General features: G+C 36.8%; 1 protein-coding gene across 1 annotated transcript in view; it reads right to left on the reverse strand.

Annotated features, from left to right (window-relative positions):
- Positions 1-1,375: 1,375 nt before the first annotated feature.
- The window catches only part of UBE2J1 (ubiquitin conjugating enzyme E2 J1), a 28,644-nt gene continuing 6,610 nt past the window's right edge, over positions 1,376-23,409 (reverse strand). Inside the window, exons 2-8 of the mRNA XM_072737145.1 lie at positions 21,028-21,101; positions 19,146-19,277; positions 16,653-16,737; positions 16,262-16,367; positions 12,318-12,447; positions 10,997-11,116; positions 1,376-4,685 (exon numbers count right to left, since the gene is read on the reverse strand). Coding sequence (XP_072593246.1) covers positions 4,407-4,685; positions 10,997-11,116; positions 12,318-12,447; positions 16,262-16,367; positions 16,653-16,737; positions 19,146-19,277; positions 21,028-21,101 — 926 coding nt within the window. The 3' untranslated portion in view covers positions 1,376-4,406. The remainder of the gene's footprint in view (positions 4,686-10,996; positions 11,117-12,317; positions 12,448-16,261; positions 16,368-16,652; positions 16,738-19,145; positions 19,278-21,027; positions 21,102-23,409) is intronic.

Genomic DNA, 23,409 nt, shown 5'->3' on the forward strand with positions numbered 1-23,409 from the left:
ATTATAACTTCATTCCTCTTTATTGCCAAGTAACATTCCATTGTATAGACAGAACACATCTTGTTTATCTTCAGTCAATGAGCATTTGAGCTTCCAGTACATAATACTGCAATGAATACTTTTGTATAAGTTTGTGTAACTATGTCTGCATTTCTCTTGGCAATACACCTGGGACTGGAATGATGAGGTCATATGGTAACTCCTTGCTTAATTTTTTGAGGAACTATCAGTTTTTTTCTTTTTTTTTTAGATTTTATTTATTTATTCATGAGAGATACACAGAGAGAGAGAGAGAGAGGCAGAGACACAGGCAGAGGGAGAAGCAGGCTCCATGCAGGAAGCCCGACGTGGGACTCGATCCCAGGTCTCCAGGATCACGCCCTGGGCTGAAAGCAGTGCTAAATCACTGAGCCACCCGGGCTGCCTGAACTATCAGTTTTTCAAAGTGGCTGCCCCACTCTACATTTCCACCAGGAATGGATGAGAATTCCAACTTCTCCTCATCCTCACCAACACTTCACTGTTTTATTCTAGCCATCACAGTGGATGTGAAGTATCTTACTGTACTTTTGATGTGCATTTCCCTAATGACTAATGATGTTTGAGCATCTTTTCATGTTTCTGGGTCATCTGTGTGTCTACAATCCCTTTGCTGTTTTTAAATGTTTATCTTTTTTATTATTGAGAAATGAGTTCTCTAGATATTGATATAGATCTCTTATCAGATATATTATCTGCAAATATTTTCTCCCATTCAGTATTATCTTTTCACTTTATTAATGATGTTCTTTGAAACACAAAGGGTTTATTTTGATAAAGCATAATTTATCTACTTCTTTCCTTGGTTACTTGTGCTTTTAGTCTTGTGTCTAAGAAATTACTGCCTCATTCATGGTCACAAAGTTTTAGTATGCTTTCTTCTAACAATTTTATAGTTTTTGTTCTTAACATTAAGGTCTTGGATCCATTTTGAGTTGTTTTGTATATGGTGTGAGGCAGTAGATGTATAATTTTACATTTGTTTATTTCTCTCACAACAGAGGATTGGCCCGTGGCTCAGGGCTGTGGAAAGGCGGCAATAAGCATTTGCTGTCAGATTAGGCCAGAGAGGTCAGTGGGACTCTAGTTACACACAGCCTTATAAACTACATTAAGGTTGTGAGCTTAAGAGATAGAATCAGACCTGCACACTGGAGAAGATGCTGGCAGGGGTAGGGGGAATGATAGGGTAAGACTGGAGACTTGTCCGAGGAGAGGACGCTCATTAGGGTAACAGCAGGGAGCATAAAGAGAAGTGGAAGACGTGAGAGAATATTTAAGGAGGCAAAATGGATTGAAGATCGAATAATATAAAGAATACAACTTTTGGTCAAAGCACGGTATGAATAAAGTCACTGGTTTTATTGAGCAGCTCAAACTAGTTCTGAAGGCAACTGTTCAAGAGGCGTTCCAAACAGCTTCTGAGCAATGTACACCCTCCCACAAGGCTTAAACAGTACACACGTTAATGTACACATTAGTCTTTAAGAGTCAGGTTCACTAAAGGCAGTCATTTCATATACTTAATTGCAAATGATGCAACAGTATAGGCTTTTCAGTACTTCAGCCTAGATTTCTGCTCAAGTAAGTCCAAATGTGTGAGGTTTGCTTGTTTACAGATTCTGGTCTATAAAAATGGGAGGTCTCAAGATACCAGAAGGTTTATTCATAGCCAAAAGTAACAAAAAGATTTCTTATTCTCCTGAAATAAGAAATATTACATTTCCATAGTCAAAATGATAAACAATTTTAAAGGTTTTTTTTAAAAAACTTCATTGAGAATTTTGATCAAATTCATTTATTTCAGTAGAATAAAACAAATAAGCAGCATGAACATGTAAAGTGCTACATAAAAGCCCCACAATACATAAATTTTTAAAGGTTTCATTGGCTTAAACAGTTACAGGTGAAACAGACATTATATATTGTTTTCAAGCATGCTATTTTAACTACCTTGATATGTAGTCATGTGCTTTGTTGGTCAAAGAAAAAGCCACGAATTACCTAAATCTGAGGATTGGGGGAAGGAGTCCTAAGCCTTTACCAATCAGATTACACGTATCTGGTTTTGCCCTTACCCTGTAATTAAAGGGATAAACTGGGGCTTTAAAAAATAAGTTTTCTGAAATCTCTTCAGGTGGCATTCAAGTAAGAATAGCCCCAAAGATCAATTTTGCTCATCAACTCCAGGATGGGAATCAGATTGACAACTTAAGATTTTTAGGTAGCATATGTGAGCTGAAAGGGAAAGAGCAAAAAATATGCCACTTTCAGGTATGTGTATCAAGTGCTTAAAAAATGCCAACACAAACAAGTGGCCTGTCAGCTGATAGGTGTGAGATGAGAGGCAAATCAGATAGAGAAGGACCTGCACAATGCAAAATCATCTTCTCGGCTTAATCAATCTTAAAGTATTGGTACACCCCATGGATACATGTAACAAGATCACAGAGATCCAGAGGCTGGCTCAAGTTTGAGAGGAAGTGGAGGGAAGATTGTTCCTAGCACACGATTAATCTCAGCAGAGGTTGAGAGCAAGGGGACTTTCTTTTTCTCAGGTGATGATGTTATTAGGTCTTCCCAGGTGGGTCAATGCCCTCTTCCTAGGAGGAACCAATATCTCTAATATTTTGTGTTCCAAACCAAAACTTCAGAATGTGCTTTCTCATGGGCAGTAAAGTTATAAAATGGTAACCTATAATTTTCCTGACATAGGAGGTCTTCATAAAGTCCTTGAGCTTTTTTTAAGACTTTATCAACTTTGTAGATATAACAGAAACAATCTGTTAACACTTTTAAAATGCTAATTTATTAAAGTTTAAGACAATTATGTGTTATATAATAGTATACAGTATGTTCTTTATTTTAGAGGTGGACATAAAGGAAAAACGGCTATCAGATGAACATAGAAATTGTGTCTGATAATGAACAGAACCAAAGTCCATAGCAGCAGTAAATATTAAATTTGCCTTTAATATAATTTTACAAATTGTTTCTATCTTGCCCATAATTTCGGTTAGTTAAAACTACATTAAGGACTTTATGAACACCGTCCCCCAAAGTACTCGAGACACATTATGGACTAACTTTTTGGACTTGTCTAGAACCTGAATGCCATTTATAACAGTTGTAAAAAAACAAACAAACCCACAAATGCACTTTTAGAACATAACCTATTTGAAAGCAGGGGGACTGTCTGTATTTAAAAATTAACTCTTCATTAACAAATACACTTGAGTGCCCTCAATGCGGCTACTGGATATGGTGAAGGCAATGTTTTTCTGTGATTCTATGTTCTCACCAGGCATTATGATGATAAAATTATCTGCTACAATCTGTGGAGCTAGTTCGCACTACATTATATATGTTGATTTTGCACTGAAAATTATTTATTGGGCTTTGATTAGGTGGACAATTCTAAGTAAAGGTTTTTCTAATTTCTATCACTGTTACTTGGGCCCTGAGCTTTTCTATTAAAATGGTACATGAAGTATTTCAACATTATGCATTATTCCTAGAATAATTAAATTTATAGTGATTACAAAGCTAGGCATATAATACCTTCAAAAGATATATAATTCAAAGCAGAGCAAACATTAAAATCTGAAGATCCTTCCGTTTGACTTCTGGAAGAAAATCAAGTGATTTCCTGGCTTGGACCCTTCTTTCCTTAAAAAAAGCTCTATGGAGGACTGTTTTCTTTCTTTTTGAATCTTGTGTGCATTTGGGAGGGAAGGGGATAACAGCATATCAAAGTGGTTACAAAGCATTATTCCCTCCAAGTAACATCCAGTAACAAAGATGTAATCTCTCCTCATAAATGTCTGACTGAAATAATTACTTTCACTGAACAACATTTAGGACACAAAGTCACAGAATGGGCATCCCAGTCTATCTCCTATGAATGACATTCTCAGCAAGCTATTTGAAGAGCTCTACTTTCCCTTTTCAATTCTTATCCCTAGATCATTCTACATAAGTAGAAACAGAGTACTCAATAAATGATATTGAGTAACTAGTAATACTCACTGGAACTTAAAACACCTTCTTTAATCCAAAATTTTCAAAGGGTTATACAGAAAAGTATCACAAATTTACATAAAAAGAAGTTGAGGCATGAGAAACAATAAGTTATTTCTCTGTAAAGCAGGTCATATGGTGAGACAAGGGACTTTGACTTTCTAGTCCCTTAAACTAAGCAGACACAGTCTGAAAGTCTAGCTATATTGATACTGAATTTATAAGGATCAAAAAAGGAATGAAGGGTAAATACAAAATAATATTTTTGTAAACAATTCTTAGATTATACCCAATGCAGAATGTTTAATGAAGCAGCTGAGTCACAGCTCTTAAGACACAAAACAATATTATAACTCAAAGTCAAATATGTACTCATTGGCCAGATATATTCGTCGGAATATAAGAGCTGCCAATGCCAAAGTCAAGATGACAATCAGAACAGCAGATCCTCCGTGATCAGTGTGGTTGTCTCTTGGCTGCTGGCCCTGGATCACATCTGGGGAAGTAGACGACCTTCTTTGACTCTGCTGCTGGGCTCGGCGTTGTCGAGGGCTCATGGAGGTATTCTTAACTACAGGCTGAGCAGGTCGTTGAAGGGATGCTGCTGAGGGGTTCTGGGCTCCATACTAGGAAATTTTAGGAAATCTTGTTTGAAATTGGCAAAGAAAACTTGTATATATGGAAGTTACAAGAATACACAAAACCTCAGAGCACTAAAATATGACTATGGGCAAAACAACCAAGAATGATCTGAAGGCTGAAACTAATTACCCTCCTGAACAAGCCAACAACACAATTTATTCTGAATACTCATCAGGTAGAGGAGGACTTTATCAGCAACAAATAGGATGAGAACAGAGGTTAGCCATGTGCTCTACAGATGGCTTTCTACCCTCCTGTAGCTACAACTCCAGCAATATCTGATAAGCATCTGGGCATCTTACTTTCTTACAGGAGAGCTAAGAAGAGAAGCAATCTGATTTCTTTTTGGCTTGAAAATTTGCCAGACTAAATGGCAAAAAGTTTTAACTCTCAACAGCTTGCCTTACATGAACCAGGTCTCTTCCAATGTTATCTGACTACATCCACACACTTCCACCAACAATCATACAGCATAGGGAATAATTTCAAACCATACTTTCTTCACAGCAGTACTGTTATAAAAATCAGATGTAAAAAAAACAAAAATAAAAAAATAAAAAAATAAAAATCAGATGTTTTCAAGCCAAGTTTGTCTTTTCTCATAACTCCTGCAAAGTGAATTGAGCACAAGTCTAGAATAATTCTTCACTGTGTATTTGAATTATGTTCCCTTATGCATATAGAGCATACTTTGGCACACTAGTGGGCCCTACAAAGCACAAGATATCAATTGTTTTCTGTCCTTTCAATGACTACTGGGCCTAGCATAATTACAATGTGATATGAAGTGATTCAAAATCTTAAATATGGTATATAGATAAGAAAGCTCTACAAAATATAAATTCCATTTTATTTATATAGACACCTTAACTCTACCTCTAATAACCCAGTGGCCTTTAATTCTTTTATTGAAAACAACTTTATATTGGTTATATTAGTACCAATAGCCTTTCAAATAAAAAATAAGAATGCATGTCTCTTTCAGGATAACTTTAAAAACTGAGTAAATATAAAAATATTTTTAAAACTTTCCATTAGAGAAGATTTCAAATAGAAGAAAAAAATCAATAATGTACTTTTTAAAAAGCGTAAGAGGATGAGCTTTGTTCTGGCAACAGCTATAAACATTAGGGAAGAAACTGCTGATCTAAGTTACCTACAGAAGAAAGTACATTTTAAATCTGACATTCATCTTCAACATTACAAGGTGTGAATAATCTGAGTTTCTTAAAACTGTCTTTTGGAAGCACTCGAATGTAGTGACCCATAACACAGAGACAGAAAAGGAACTAAGAGGTCTTACACTGTCACAGGCATCATATTATCTTAATAAGCACTCATTGGGTTGAGCTGAGTTACAGTGGCTGATACAGCAACATTCCATTTGAAATCTCCCATTCTTCTGATTTCTCAGCCAAGAAGCTAAAAGTGTCTAATGCAGTAAAAGTGCTCAAGGCTTACAGGGAAGGTTCTTAAGGAAAGTAAAAAACACAAAGGTGCTATCAACCCAGGAACTAGCACAAGAGATTGATTCAGCTTAAAGATTTTATTTTATACATGTTATTTTTTTCCATTAGTTTGAGAGAATACAATGCCCATACACCTGACTAAAACAAGCAGCCTTATCATTCATTAATTACCAGGCAGGCTCTAGCACTTTGGGGATGCAGGACCCTGGGCAAATTATTCAGCCTAAGACTCAGCTCTTTCATCTGTACAATTGGATAATATCCAATTCTGTACTTATAAGGATTATTTGTTTTAAAGATTTATTTATTCATGAAAGACACAGAGAGAGAGAGGCAGAGACATATGCAGAGGGAAAAGGAGGCTCCTCACAGGGAACCCAATGTGGGACTCGATCCCCAAACTGGGATTATGCCCTGAGCTAAAGGCAGATGCTCAACTGCTGAGCCACCCAGGCATTCTATGTACTTATAAGGATTAAAAGGATTAACAATATAAAATGCTTAGGATACACAACTGCTGATAAATGTTACTTATTAATATTGTCATTGTTAATATACCCCTATGGAGACACTAGATTTAGGTTTTTTTTTTTTTTTTTTAAGATTTATTTACTTATTTGAGAGAGAGTATGTGTGCATGCACACACAGGGTGGAGGGGTGGAGGGAGAGAATCTCAAGCAGACGCTGGTTGAGCTCCAAGCCCTACTTAGGGCTTGGTCTCACAACCTGGAGTCAGGACCTGAGCTGAAACCAAGAGTCCATCATCGTTTAACCTACTGCGCCACCCAGGAACCTCACAGATTTAGATTTTCAAAAAGTGATTGCTTAGGACAGATTTTCAGACCTCTGTTAGTATGATTAACATATTTTAGGGGCATCTGGGTGGCTCAGTGGGTTGAGGGGTTAACTCTTGGCTTCAGTTTAGGTCATAATCTCAGGGTCTGAGATCCACCCACCCATGGGGCTCATGTCCTCAAGGAGAAATCAGTTTCAGATTCTCTGCCTCTCCCTCTATCCCTCCCCCTTACATGCCCACTCCCCCCACTCCTCTCTAAAATAAATAAAATCTTTAAAAAACATATTTAGAAAAACAGTCCCTATAAAACATTGTCTTTAGATGATATTTTAGTACATGCACTGAATGGAAATACTTTATAGACATACTGCTTTAATTAGATTTCTATATTTCAAGGACACCTGGGTGGCTCAGTGCTTGGGCATCTGTCTTCGGCTCAGGGTGTGATCCCAGGGTTCCGGAATCAAGTCCCACATCGGGCTCCCCACAGGGAGCCTGCTTCTCCCTCTGCCTATGTCTCTGCCTCTCTGTGTCACTCATGAATAAATAAATAAAATCTTTTTTTTTAATAAAATCTTAAAAATAAAAAAGATTCTTATGTCCCAGATGCCTTCTGGATACTATATTGTTGAGTATTACTGACTAGTGCTGAGCTGAGATATAACATTCTAAAATTTTTCCTATTTAAAACAATCACATCATAAGAAAATGGTAACAACCCTAAGGTTATAGACCTGGAGGAACCTAGATTGCTTAGAGTTGAACTGGACAAAATTTTGGCAGTTCACATGGAGTTGGCATTTTCAAAATGCTGTGTATGGGCAGCCTGGGTGACTCAGTGGTTTACTGCCGCCTTCAGCCCGGGGCCTGATCTTGGGGTCCCGGGATCGAGTCCAACATCAGGCTCCCTGCAAGGAGCCTGCTTCTCCCTCTGCCTGTGTCTCTGCCTCTCTGTCTCTCATGAATAAATAAATAAATAAATAAATAAATAAATAAATAAATAAATAACAAAATGCTGTGTATGATTGGGAATCAGACTTCTAAAGTTTTGCTGTTTATCTAAACTTGTCCAAACATACCTATCACTGAATGAAGACTTAAGTCATACCAGTTTCCATGTTCTTAGTTAAGATAAAGCAACCATTTTTGGGAAGGTAGAAGTTTATGACATTTGTATTTAATTAATTTTTAAAAACCATTAGTCACAGATAATTCCCTTATAATACATGTAAGTTTTTCTATAATAATCTAGAATAACCACTATTAGTGAAGGAGTTGTATGTTTGCTTTTTAATATAAAATAGAATGGCTTATTCAGAACCTCAATCCCTAGGAAGAGGGGAAAAAAATCTAACAGACTGGAAGAACATAAAACTACCATCAGTATTTTCCCTCTTTCTACATAGCTAAAAAAAAATCTGCATCAAAAAGCAACAGATGGCCTGATATTATCTGCTGTATTTAGACTTTGGGCAATCTCTCGCCCCCTCAAGGCTAAAAAAACATAGCTTATCTGGGATTTTATGTATAATATTTTAGTGAATTTATATTACACTTGCATGTAAAGCAGCCACCCCTAGCCAAAACCAAGTTTCAATTACTTCCATAGTGATCAAATTATATAATCATCCTCTGAGATAATCTGTATGTAAATGTAACCAAAATCTTAACTTGCAACTATAGACAATTTATTGCTTCTTGTGTTTTAACCAGAATTGGTATCAATTACCTTTATCTATGAAAAAGAATTCAAAGTTTTATGTAATTTAAAATCAGAATGCACAGCTGAACCTAGAACGACACTGTATATCAACCTAACTGCAATAATAAAAATGAAAACAAATCAAATCAAACCAAAATGGAAAATACCACTATGATAATAATACTAGTTATACAATGTATATACTTAAACTTCTAGATTTCTTTACCTGTATTTCTAGTATTTTTTACAAGTGCCAATCCCAAGATTCATTTATTCAATCAAAAAAAGTATTAAAAAAAATAGTATGTATTGGGCAGCCCGGGTGGCTCAGCAGTTTAGCGCTGCCTTCGGCCCAGGGCGTGATCCTGGAAACCCAGGACCGAGTCCTGCGTCGGGCTCTCTGCGTGGAGCCTGCTTCTCCCTCTGCCTATGTCTCCACCTCCCTCTTTTTCTGTGTCTCTCATAAATAAATAAATAAATAAATAAATAAATAAATAAATAAATAAATAATCTTTAAAAAAAAAAAGTATGTATTGACCACCAACTATACAACTATACACAAGGCACAAGGCCAGGCACCAGGGATATAATGCAATAGAAGGAAAGCTCTGATCCTCAAGGAACAAACATTCTGTGAAGATAGACAATAAATAATTAATGATAAAATAAATTACAAGTAGAATAACTGCGATATGCAATAGGGGGACTTGACATAGATTTAAGAGACTAAAGACAGACTTGAATACATCACAAATATCAGGAGACTGTCCTTACAGGTGAAAAAAGATAAACACCCTCCTCTCTGTAATAGGATGGTTCCATTTAAAAATAATAATAATAATAAAAAAAAAAACAGGGGATCCCTGCATGGCTCAGCGGTTTAGCGCCTGCCTTTGGCCCAAGGCACAATCTGGGAGTCCCAGGATCGAGTCCCGTGTCCGGCTCCCTGAAGGGAGCTTGCTTCTCTCTCTGCCTCTTTCTCTCTATGTCTATCGTGAATAAACAAATAAAATCTTTAAATAAAATAAAATAAAATAATTAATAAAAAAACAAAACTATAAAATAAAAAAACAATTAGAATTCTAAAAGTGAAAAGTAGTCTGAGTTTAATATTTCAAGGTAAAACATATACTGACTAAAATTAATTCATAATATCCCTCTGTAATTCATAAAATTACATGGGGATCATGTGAAAACAATTTAACTCTCAGCATACACCTTTTCCTTATACCTCCATCTCCAGTCCTCCAACTACTTCCTCCAGCGTACCCTTTCCCCTTCTCTCTCCAACCTACTTCTCTATACCCATCTTACTCTCTGAAAAGGAGAGAACAACCACTCAGGACTATGCAGTCCCACTTTATAGCAAGTTATGCCTGAGGAAAGGGCACATCTGTATTGGCCAGCTATCTAAATTTTCCTGACCCTTTAAAATCCTCTCTAAAACTGAAGAGGGGGGAAAGAAGATGCAGCTACTCAACCAATCTGTTACCAAAAGACATCTGTTCTTTTACATATAGAAAGGAAATCTATGTTTTTCCCCCAGAATCCTAATTATTTAGTGACTATCCATCACATTTTCTTAATCAATCTCTGATGATCTATACCCACCAATACTTAGACAATAGGTCAGGGCAGAACTAACAAGACACATAGTATTCATTTAATCTTTCATTCAACAATTAGTTATTGGTTCAACTTATTCAACAATTAGTCAACTTACTATGTGCAAGGCAGCACTGTCCAATAGAACTTTCTGAGATGATAACATTCGGTATCTCTGCTGTCCAAATGGCAGCCACAGCCACAAGTGGCTATGGATTACTTGAAATGTGACCACTATGACTCAGGAACTGAATTTTAAATTTAATTTAATTCTGAGTAACTTAAATACAAATTTAGATAGCTACATGTGCCTAGTGGCTACAGTATTGGGCAGAGCAGATCTGAGACAAATCTTTGGCTCTAGTCCTTTATTAATTGAGTGACTTAATGCAGCTTAACAAACCTGCCAAAGAAACAGTGCCTATTTAGGAAGTGGCCAAACTATGTATGTTTTATTTTATTCAGAGTGTAGTGCTATACTGTAACCAACTTTTCAGAGAAATCACAGAATTCTGGAGGGACAATAGGACCCCATTTAACAAGAAGGCCCAAAAAGTATGAATAATTTGCTTAAGATACTATGATTCATTAGAGGGAGAGGTGAGCTGGAATCCAACTGTCAGGAGAATCAAAATATTCAGATATTTCATCTAGAGATTTCCTCCTCCTATTGCAAATGACAATGATACAGACATACATATAGTAGAAAACAAGAGCCATACCGAGGTACTGGCCGTAGCACCCTGGAATGTTGTAGGTATATCATCCTGTAAATCAGTTAGTGAAAAAGAGTGGTTTAAGTCTGGCTCAGCAATAGTCTTTCCAGATGAATTGACTTCTGCCTGCAAAAAAAGTACACCCAAGAGCTGTGTTAAAATAGGAAATGTACAGAAGAACCTACACCTACTAATCCTCTCTTGGACTTATTTTATTTGCTAATTTACTATCAACTATTAAGTGCACATGTGTCTAAAACTGCTAGGTATTTCAAGATGCACAGACAAAACCTGTTCTCAAGGAGCTATCACTTGGTGAGAGACAAAACTAACACCCGTGGCTCATAATCCACAATTCTAAATGAAGTTTTTTTGTAATTTCCAGATGAAGTGTGACATGTGAAGTTATTAATACTCTTTATCCCATATTAGTGTAGATATTCTCAGGTTTGCTGAGGGAATATTAATAGACTTGATTATGGGTTACTGCCCCAGATCCCATTTGTGGGTACTAAAATATGGTGTGTGTTTGTTATTTTCTAAAATCCAAAATTCTGATGTATAAAACAAACCTGGCCCTACAATTTTCAGAAAAGCATATTAAGTATGATAGGAATTTTCAGAAGGAAGAAAATAACAAATACTTATTAAGCACCTCCTCTTCCAGGCAACACAATCAACAGAAGGAAAAATTTCTCCTAAGAACTGGATATGAAAGGACAGACAGGATGTTGAGACGTGAAGAGGGAGAAGTAGCATTACTGCTTAATGCAGGTTGACATTTTTTATAGAGCTAATTAAATTCCAAAAGTAATTATATGTTTGAGTAAAACATATGTGGAGAAAAAGGACATAAGGGAGATATGCTAAAATATTAACAGCAGTTATTTCTTGGGGATGGGATTATGTATGACTGTGATTTTCTTCTAAATTACTATATCTTCTATAACAAGAGTTAAAATTTATTAAGTATCAGGGACTGTTCTAAATGCAATACACTTAGGTATTAACTCAATCCTCATAAGAATCCTATAAGATAAGTAACTTTATTTACAGATGAGAAAAAGGCACAGAGTGGGTAAGTAGTATGTCTGAGGTCCTAAAACTAATAAACAGCAAAGCTGAGATTTGAACCCCAGCATGGCATACTAGAGTCCAAGCTCTTAACCACTATGCTGTAATGCCTTTCTAAACATACATTATTAGTTTCGTAATAAAGAATTATTCGTAAAATCTTACTTCACAAAACTATATCGCCTTTACTTTCTATCCAGAATTTGGCAGTAAACAAAAAGGTTACATAATTACATTTACAAATTTAGAGTACCTTAAAACTGATTTGTCTAGCCAGTTCCTTGGCTTCTTGGTCAGCTTGACTTGAATCACTTCCAGATTTTAAAGGCAACAGGACATCCTTCATGGCACAGCCACATCCCTCACAACAGAAATCTTGTGATCTGGTAGGAAATAATTTTTTGATAGGTATAAATCAAATACTTGAATGTTAATTTAAGATACTCAAATACTGAATGATTCAATTTAAAATAAAAGAATACTGGAAAATTCCATATCATATTCATCTATAAATTAGACAATTACAGCAATATTATAGTTCTGAGACAAATATACAAGTTAGGTTAGGTTGGTATTAAGAAAAAAAACTCATGTTGGGGTGCTTGGCTGGCTCAGTCAAAAGAGCATGCAACTCTTAATCTCAGGGTTGTTGAGTTCAACCCCCATGTTGGGTGGAGAGATTACTCAAATAAAACTTAACAACAATAAAAACTCGTGTCAATTATATCTCAATTTTTTTAAAATCTAAATTTTTTAAAAAATCAGGGCTTAGATTCCATTTTTTCCCAACATACTCTTTAAAGAAAACTAAGTTTAGATCTATACAACAAAATATATAGAATGTCTAGCCACAGTGTCCTCAAGATCACATAACAAAACTATGTTAAACCTGTGAAAAAAAGTCCGTTATAAAGTTTGAATTACTTTTTAGCTGAAATTACTTTTTAGTAAAGAGGCCATTAAAAATAGAATTTACAGATATTTCTAGGGAAAAAATTTACAAATATTATTCATCTAAATAGCAGTATAACTTATGGTAAATGAAATAAGAGAAAGACAAACAATGTATGATTTCACTCATGCGCAATTTAAGAAACAAACAAGAGAAGGGGAGGAAAAAGAGAGAGGAAAACTAAGAAACAGACTCTTTTTTTTTTTAAAGATTTTATTTATTTATTCATGAGAGACACAAACACACACACACACACAGAGGCAGGGACACAGGCAGAGGGAGAAGCAGGCTCCATGTAGGGAGCCCCACGCAGGAAATGATCCCCAGACTCTGGGATCACGCCCTGAGCCAAAGGCAGAGGCTCAACTTCTGAGCCACCCAGGCATCCCAAGAAAGACTCTTAACTACAGAGAACAAACTGAGGGTTAGTAGAGGGGAGGAGCGAGGGTAGGGGGTGATGTATGGAGGGTGTTAAACAGTAAATAGGATTAAGGAGGGCACTAGTGATGAGCAAAATATATGTCGTATATAAATGTTGTATATAAGTGGTGAATCACTAAGTTCTAAACCTCAAATTAATATTGCACTGTATGTTAACTAGCTAGAATTTTAAGAAAACTTAGAAAAACATAATAAAAAAAATAAATAGCAGTATAACTTGAAAGACAGAGAACTCATATAAAATCCAAAGACTGAAATTTATCACTCATTATATTAAATAGAGTCAAGATAAATCTGTTAACTAGACTACTTCCTAAGATTTATTTGTTTTTCTAGGTTTTCATTTTCCCTTTTGTATTCCAGATATAGCCAAAAGTGTCCCAAAGTCCACAAGAGTGCTGAGGATTTGTAGGACTGGAAGTAAATATTTATAACATATAAAAATATCCATCATTACATTGCTGAACTTTAAAAAAAATCATTTTATTGTACTTCCACTTCAACATAATAAAAGCCTTTGTTCTTTAAGATCATGCTATTTAAATTTATTTAAAAACTTCATGTGAGGGGATCCCCGGGTGGCTCAGCGGTTTGGCGCCTGCCTTTGGCCCAGGGCGCGATCCTGGAGTCCCGGGATCGAGTCCCGCGTCAGGCTCCCGGCATGGAGCCTGCTTCTCCCTCCTCCTGAATCTCTGCCTCTCTTTCTCTCTATGCCTATCATAAATAAATAAATAAATCTTTAAAAAAAAAAAAAAACTTCATGTGAACAAATATATGTAAAAGTCATATTAACTTAGTACTTGTTGATGAATATTTTTACTTCACCAGAAGCAGCACTGCTGTCCATATCCTTTTGAAAGTCAGTTGTATTCAAATTATTTGCTTTAAAATGTGTCCACTTTAACTGAGAAGTCATGAGACTTAAAGGGAAAGGTTAATTTTTAATATATTAGTTTATCCACAGGACAATATGCTACCATGGATGAATGCAAAATCATGTTTTTTAAAAAGCCTCTATCATAAGGACACCTGGGTGGCTCAGTTAGCTGGGTGTCTGCCTTCAGCTCGGGCCATGATCCCTGGGGTCCTGGGGTCAATCAAGCCCACAGTCGAGGCTTTCTGCTCAGAGGGGAGCCTGTTTCTCCCTCTCCTTCCACCTGCTGCTCTGCCTACTTGTGCTCTTTCTCTCTCTGTCAGATGAATAAATAAAATCTTTAAAACAAAATAACCTAGAATATATACACTGGTAAATCTAGAACAAAAAAACAAAGTTCTTTTTTCTCCTTATACATGAAATGAACTGGATAAAAGTATCAAGACAGAAAGCCAAGAAAGAAAATCAAATAAAAGCAAATGCTATATGTTCAGAGTACATATTATATAATTTGTGAATAACAGCTACAGTATAAGGTATATCCCCAGAACCTGGAAATAAAGTTTATAAAGAAAAGTTGTTGATGAAATCCAAGAGTCTATCAAATCTTTCAGACACTATAATCTATTTGATTTAACAAACATCTAAAGAGGACATGTTCTGGGCTGTTCTAAGTAAGATATACTGTTATTTAATTAACATAATATGTCTGAGAGGTGATAGCAGAGTCCAAGCAGGAAAATGATGAAGATCAAGGATTACAGAATGTAAGTACTTTTTTTTTTTTAAAGATTTTATTTTTTTATTCATGAGAGACAGAGAGAGAGAGAGAAAGACAGAGACACAGGCAGAGTCATGTGCCAGAAGGCAAGTCAGAGCCATGAAGCAGACTCCAGGCAGGGAGCCTGACGTGAGACCCCCGATCCTGGGACTACAGGATCATGCCCCAGGCCAAAGGCAGGTGCCAAACCACCGAGCCACCCAGAGATCCCCCTGTAAGTACTTTTAAATACTCTTCCTCCTCACTCAGTGCAATTCTGGAATCTTTAACATTTGTTGAGGGTTGGGACTAGTATTCTAGGATTGGAAAGCCTTTTGATAGGATTTCTTATAGGGTCTCTTCCCTATGCACACTGATTAAAAAATAAACTGGGTTAGAAAGAAGTTCGTCTTAAAAAAAAAAAAAAAGGAGAGGACAGCCTGGGTGGCTCAGCAGTTTAGCGCCGCCTTCAGCCTCTGCCTGTGTCTCTGCCTCTCTGTGTGTCTCTCCTGAATAAATAAAAATCTTTAAAAGAGAGAGAGAGAGAATTAGTCTTTGCACTACTCAAAGAAGAGGCTACTCTGAATCTGGTGACTAATCTGGGTTATACAGACAGAATGCATCTGAAGAAAATGAGAAGGCAATACCACTAAGAAACCATAACTTGATAAAGAAAATCTCCTTTATTTTATTCTGGATCATTTATTGAGTATTTGCTTTGAGCCTGATACTGTAGATGCAAAGATGGGTAAAGTGGACTTCCTCCCTGCCCCTATGAAGTTTTCAATCTTATGGGAAGCTACATATAAACAATTGTGTTGGTTTGGTTTTTTTCTTTTTCTATCTGTAATTCTGCCCAATTAGAGACAAATGACCAGAATAGATATCTTCTTTTAGAAGATACGTTGCTATTACCAAGTACTTTCTAAAACTAGACAGTATGAAAAAAAAAATAAATAAATAAATAAATAAAACTAGACAGTATGAAACCAATTCTTTAGACTCTGGTCACCCCTGGATAGTAAACTGCTACAAATGAAATTCTAAAATAGCACAACTAGACTAGATCCTGTAACCAAGGTAACTCACAAAGAGACTGAGCCCATCTCCTAACAGCCATTACCCAGAATAGTATTTAAATCTTAACAAAGAATGAAATGCAAAACTTACTTTTTGGCAAGTGCTCTTCTTTCCTCTGGTGTGTAATCTAGAGAACCTATGGCTCCCTCTCCTTTTGTTGGCATAAACCCAATGATGGCTAGTAACGCTGTTCTTACTGAAATAAAAGGTAAACATCAATCTAAGTTGTTTTGTAAAAGGAACTGGGTTTACTCTGGAAGAAGAAAACAAGACGCATGCGCTTTTACTAAAAAGGTACAGGTAAGGTGGTTGTGTTAAAATGATGGTAAAAATTGAGACAAGGCAAGAATTTTTATTCTTTATTCAGTAACATCAAATTAATTACCCCAAACAGCTTCAGTCTCAAGAGGGTGTTATACTTTATAATTATGAGTTAATTAGAATTACAGAAGATTTATATTCACTTTAAATTAATACTCACTACTCCATGAAGGCTGCCAAGTTTCAGGATGATGTCCTGAGATGCTCAAACAGATCTTCTTGCCTACTTCAAATCGTCCATTAGCCTTAGAATAAATAAGGCATTTTAAAAAATATATATGTAATGTTTTATATTTTATAAATATAAATATATTTTATAAATAAATAATTTTAAAAGAAAGCTTTAAAAGAACATAATCTCCAAAGGGACATAGATTTTTGTCCTTTTTTAGACACTCCACAAATACTTGTAAAATATATGCTGTTTTTAGAAGTTGTAGCACCTTTCTGAAACTGAGTTATATAACTGAAATCTAAAATCTAAATAACTGACATATAATGATGTCCTGATATCCTCCTCTGAGTATAATACTGTGCTAGGCTCTGTGAAAGATCTAAAAGAGAAGACATGCAGAGGCTAGGAAAAACCAGAGGACTTGGTGTCACCTAACTAGATACTGCTGCAGAAGGCTCTGAGACAGGAGTGATTTTCATACGGATGATGCAATTTCATAAGACAAGAATACAAAAGAGGCAGATCAGAGGTAATGATTTCCATTTTGGACATGGATCTGTTGTCTTGGTAGAAGAGCTACTGATGATACACAGCAGAAAGACAGAAATACAGACACGCTGATGTCAGAAGAAGATACATGTGTTTGGTATCTGACTTCACAGAGGTGACCAGTGAAGCCATCTCAACAGGCGTAAGAAAAAACAGCTGATATCTGAACTTATAGAATATCCATACTCATGGGGATGGGCAAAGAAGAGACATGAAGTTAGAATATAAGCTCCACATAGCCAGAGAACTTGAGTTATTATTCCCTGCCACACCTACAAGGTCATGACCTATATTTTTTTAAAATTTTATTTATTCATTTTGAGAGAGAGAGAGAGAGAGAGCAGGGAGAGGCAGAGGGGGAAGAAGAGGGACAGGCAGACTGCACTGAACGTGGAGCCCTATGCAGAGCTCAGTATCACGAACCCTGAGATCATGATCTGAGCTGAAATCAAGAATCAGATGCTTAACTGATTGAGCCCCATGGTTCATGACATATGTTTAGTAAATATTTGCTGAATGAAGATTGGAGAAGGCTTTCCAAAAGAGAGAAGTGAATCAGAAAGATCAAATACTGAAAATCAGGAAGGCAGTGTGCTAACCATAACCATACATCAGTTAACTACTGAAATATTTCTGTATTTGTTAACAGCTGCTGCCCCAACTACCCTCCCTACCACCCACCCCTGGTTTCCCCATACACCAGCCCCATCCCCTGAACCACCTGGTTCTCTCCAATGTCAAGCAACTAAAAAGTGACTCCTAATACAGGAGGGCCCCTCCAAGACCCTACTCTTACCCTACTGCTGGCATTAACAATTCACAACATCACCTAGTATTTGTTAAGCAGAAAATGTTATGTCCTAGGAACTTTATATTGTGAATATATTTGCCATACACAACCCTTAACAGATGAGAAAACTGAACCTCAAAAAGATTAAGTAACCTGCCTGGTATAATGGAAAGAGCAGTGGTCAGAATCCAGGTCCGTTGGCTTTGAAATTAACGCTCTTTCCACTGTACCACACATGGGTAAAAGCAGCTTTAGTCGAATATTGATGAATACCTTCCATTTCACCGTTTGCTACTCATGTGTATCAGATGTTTAACTTATATGGTCTGGGATGAGGACTGAGAAGAGGCAGTGGGAACTGTCAAGCTGGTCTCTGAGACTGGTGTAATAAGCCTGGAGAAACCAGACTACAACAGGCTAAGCTAGAGGAAGGATGTCTTGAAGTTATCAAAGAGAAAGTAGGACAATAGCTTAAAGAGAAAGGAGAGATCCAGAAAGGCTTTTGTGTTTGGTTTTGCTTTTCTCAAGGTTAGGGATAATTAGCCATTCTTGCAAATGAAAGGAAATGAGGGAAGAAGAACTTACTAAGAGAGGAATTTACTCTGAAGGAACAACATCCCAGGAAAAATAAAGAGAAAACTGGATCAATAGTTTTCCCTACATGGAGATAAAATATGTGAAGAGAGAAATTCGAAGATATAAAGAGTAATAATATAACTAACATTTATTGAAGACTCTGGGACAGTTTTTATTTTCAGAGCTCTATGTAAAAATGAGGAAACTGAGGAAAAGAGTTTAAAGTGAAAAGTTGAAGGTGATGATGTGATTAAGAGATATAGTAACATTAACTACCCTTTCCTGGTACTTACCAAGTGCCAGACACTGTCCCTAGCACTTTGTATCCACTAATTCATTGAATCCTATCAACCATACTATGGCATCTGTGCATCCATTAGCATTGACAATTCCTAGGAATTATTTTCGGGGAAAAGAATTGTACTATCAAATCTTGGTCCCCAATGACAAAGTTATAGCAATGTTCTGCTTTATTTCTTAATGAAAATGAGTATGCTAACCATGCTTTGCAGTCACCATGAAGAGTTAAATGACAAGCATTCTAAATTGCCAAGAATCCTTACCGTTAAAAGAATAATGCTTGGTGGTTTCATGGGATATTCTGGGGGCAGTACTATTCGTCCATGATAAACTCCTCCATCAAAATCAGAATCTGGGGGCCCTCTAACTGTGAAGTGCCATTCAAAAAGGTTATCCTGCACAGAAACAATAACCAGTAAGGAATCAATAACATTAAAACATTTGATCATCTTTATTAATGAGTACCAGAAATATTCCTGGGTGATAAAAATTAAATGTTTCAAATTATTACTAGAATAGCTTCTAATGCACAAAATAACTCAAGTATAAAAGTTATAAATAAGGGCAGCCCCGGTGGCTCAGCAGTTTGGTGCCGCCTTCAGCCCAGGGCATGATCCTGGAGACTCGGGATGGAGTCCCGTGTCAGGCTCCCTGCATGGAGCCTGCTTCTCCTTCTGCCTGTGTCTCTGCCTCTCTCTCTGTGTGTCTTGCATGAATAAATAAATAAAATGTTTTTTTAAAAAAAAGTTATAAATAAAAGCTATCTGATCTAGTTTTCATGTCCCACAAGAGTTAAAATCTTTTTTTTTTTTTTAAGATTTTATTTATTTATTTGATAGAGAGAGCACAAGCAGGGAGAGCTGCAGGCAGAGGGGAAAGAGAGAAGCAGGCTCCCCACTAAGCAAGGAGCCCAGTAGAGGGCTAGATCCCAGGACCCTGGGATCATGACCTGAGTGGAAGGCAAATGCTCAACTGACTGACTCACCCAGGTGCCCCTAAAAGCTTTTTTAAACAAATACATTTAAAAACAGCTGAGCATTGTTATATATTCATAAATTACATTACATAATTAAGCTAAGTTAAATTAGATTACATATTTAATTAAGCTAAGTTATTATATAATCAAATAATTGCTGTAAATGTGTATTATTTTAACAAACCTTAAAAAATCATCCCTCACCAAAAAAAAAAAAAAAAATCATCCCTCAGGGCAGCCCTGATGGCGCAGTGGTTTAGCACTGCCTTCAGCCCGGGGTGTGATCCTGGGGACTCGGGATCAAGTCACACATCAGGCTCCCTGAGTGGACCCTGCTTCTCCCTCTGCCTGTGTCTCTGCCCCTCTTTCTCTGTCTCTATGAATAACTAAATAAAAAATCTTAAAAAAAAAATCATCCCTTATAGATGCTCAAGAGCTTATTTATTAGTCAGTAATATTAATAAATATACTATCATCATCTTAGAGTCCCCAAGTATTTTACAGTTTACAGTGTACAAAATATTTGCACTTTATTATATTTTATTCTCATTATCATGGAAACCAGACTGAACACATTTAAATATCCTCTCCGACAGATGAGAAGACTGAAAAGAAACAGAGATGTTTGTACAAGAAGCCCAAACTAGCTGCAGAGGTCCCTTCAAGGGGCCAGGTCTTCCAAACTATAGAGCTTGGGGTTCTTTCCATTACCCCTCTCTCCCTCATACTTACAACCTAAAACTAAAAACCTTAGCATTTAAGACCATTTTATAGAGACTGGAAATTTGTTTCTAAAATGTCAGATTCTTGGGATGCCAGGGTGGCTCAGTGGTTGAGCGTCTGCCTTTGGCTCAAGGGCATGATCCTGTAGTCCCGGGAATGAGTCCCACATCGGGCTTCCTGCATGGAACCTGCTTCTCCCTCTGCCTGTGTCTCTGCCTCTCTCTCTGTCTCTCTCATGAATAAATAAATAAAATCTTAAAAAAAAAAAAAAAAGTGAGATTCTGAATGGCTAATGGAATAAGTACTAAGAAAATACAGGGAGTAAAATATATCAATAAACCATATCAAACACATCTGTAATGACTCAAAGCAATGAAAAAACAATTTAAGGAATTCATTTAAAATATTAAGGTATTAAAATCCAGATGTAAAAAATGGAAACTAACCTCTAATGGCTGTGCATGGTAATGATCTGTTGGATCTTTCAATTCTGCTGCTTCTTTCATTAAACGCTTAACAGCTAAAATAAAATTTATAAGATAGAGACATTTAAAATACACTTTACCAAGACATTAGTACAGATTTACAAACCTAATGAAAAAGTTCCTACTTCAATAAAATATGTGTAGAGGACTAGTTCAACTGAGTATATGATAAAAGTTTAATTATGAGATAACAGTAATAATTGGAGAAGGGAAGGACATGGCAGGTTGGCATTAGAAGAATTATATATTAAATTAAATATTTAGGGCAGTACTATTTTTATTTAATAAGTACTTACATATGTTTCCTATGTGCTAGCACTCAAACATTAATTCATCTAATTCCCAAAACAATGCTATGAGATAGGTACTATTTTTAATTCCCATTTTCCAAAGAAATGGAAACATGGAGAAATTAATAATTTGTCCAAGGTCACACAGCTAGTAAATGACAGCTGGAATTCTAACACAGGCAGTCTAACTCTATCTTGTTAAAATGCCTATCTTAACAAAAACATGCCCTCTGTAATTCATGTTTATGAACAGTAGACTCCCCCATATCTTCCATCTTTTGGGAATTTCCACCCACCATCTGGCATTAATCTAAATGGAACGGTCCCCAGAGGTCACTGAAACGCCACAGTTCTAACAGAATTGCTTTTTTTTTTTTTTTTTTGTAAGTTCTATGCCCAATGTAGGGCTTGAGCTCATGACCCTGAGATCAATAGTCCCATGCTCTACTGATTGAGCCAGCCAGGTGCCCTTGAGTTCCTTTTTTGAAATGCCTCAAATTGGGGCAGCCCAGGTGGCTCAGCAGTTTGGCGCCACCTTCAGCCCAGGGCGTGATCCTGGAGACCGAGGATTGAGTCCCATGTTGGGCTCCCTGCATGGAGCCTGCTTCTCCTTCTGCCTGTGTCTCTGCCTCTCTCTCTCTATCTCTCTCTCTCTCTCTCTCTCTCTGTCTCACATGAATAAATAAATAATAAAAATCTTAAAAAAAAAAAAAAAAGAAATGACTCAACTTAAAACTTTCAATCCACTGACGCCATAACTTCCTGTGCTCACCTACACCTATATTTGCTTCTCTCTTTATCCACACACTTGGCTCTTAGGAGTTCTTTTCTCACAATCCCTAATAAAATTCAATTCTAGCTGACCCAACCCCACCATCTTCTTATTTGGTACCTATACCCAAACAGCTGGGTATTACTGAAAGGAGGGTGAGGGAAGTCACAGAAGCAGGAACATTGATGCCATTATAGTCTACAACCTCCACTGGGACACAATGCTACCTAATATTCCTCAGTTTCTCTAGTAAGCTCACCAGCCCACTCCAACTAGTACCCCAAGACTATTTCACACCTGTTTTCTCCTCACCTTCTCTTCCACCTCTTGGAGTTAATGGCAAAGCCTTTTACTTCCATGATAAATGACTGTTGACAGCCTATCACAACCTACAATCCTATCTGTATCTGTACCCTCTTTCCTTCCCTCTTGGCTCTCAAAGATCAATCCTTTGATCCCAGCCCCTTTCACCTCAAGTTTTGGATGCTAAAAAATGTCACGATACTGGTGTAGGAGAGCAAAGCCAGGGAAAAACCAGGTAGTCCAAGGCTCACCAAAACTCTGCTTGAAAATCAACTGGTAGGTTGATAGCTCAGGGATGGGAGGAAAGCTGACTTACTGGATCAGCTGATGTGGTTCAACAAGCGCTATAAGAAAAGTATGTAATCAAGTGGCACCTAACCTGAGAGCAGACAGAAAAGAAAAGGGATCAGGTACTGACATCTTTCAGAGAGTAGGGGGACGCCTGAGTGGCTCAGTGGTTGAGCATCTGCCTTTGGCTCAGGGTGTGATCCCAGAGTCCCAGGGATCAACCACATCGGGCTCCCTGCGTGGACCCTGCTTCTCCCTCTATGTCTCTGCTTCTCTGTGTGTGTCTCTCATGAATAAATAGATAAAATCTTAAAAAAAAAAGATAGTAGGAAGTATGCATGAGTATGAATACACAGAGGAAACAATAAAAGTAAAATATATGGAAGTTTAGATTGGAATGCTATGGGGAAAGAAGTTAACTGAGAAAACCTCCTACATACACAGAACCAAACAGTTCAGTAAGTATCAGACTTCTGCATAAAATTTCATTTTAATCAAGAGTTCTTAAGTGGGGGGAAAAGTTAAGTCACTATCCTATTCCATAATTACTAATTTTTTTCCATCTCCTGCACTGAACTAGGTCTCTAGAGGCACAGACTTTGCTCACTTGATGGAAGTATTTGAACATCAAATATTTATTAAGTTCATACTAGATGTTACAGCTATAACCAAAATAAAATAGTTTTGGTT

The sequence above is a fragment of the Vulpes vulpes genome, chromosome 1 (assembly GCF_048418805.1).
Source record: "Vulpes vulpes isolate BD-2025 chromosome 1, VulVul3, whole genome shotgun sequence".
NCBI classification, from domain to species: Eukaryota; Metazoa; Chordata; class Mammalia; order Carnivora; family Canidae; genus Vulpes; species Vulpes vulpes.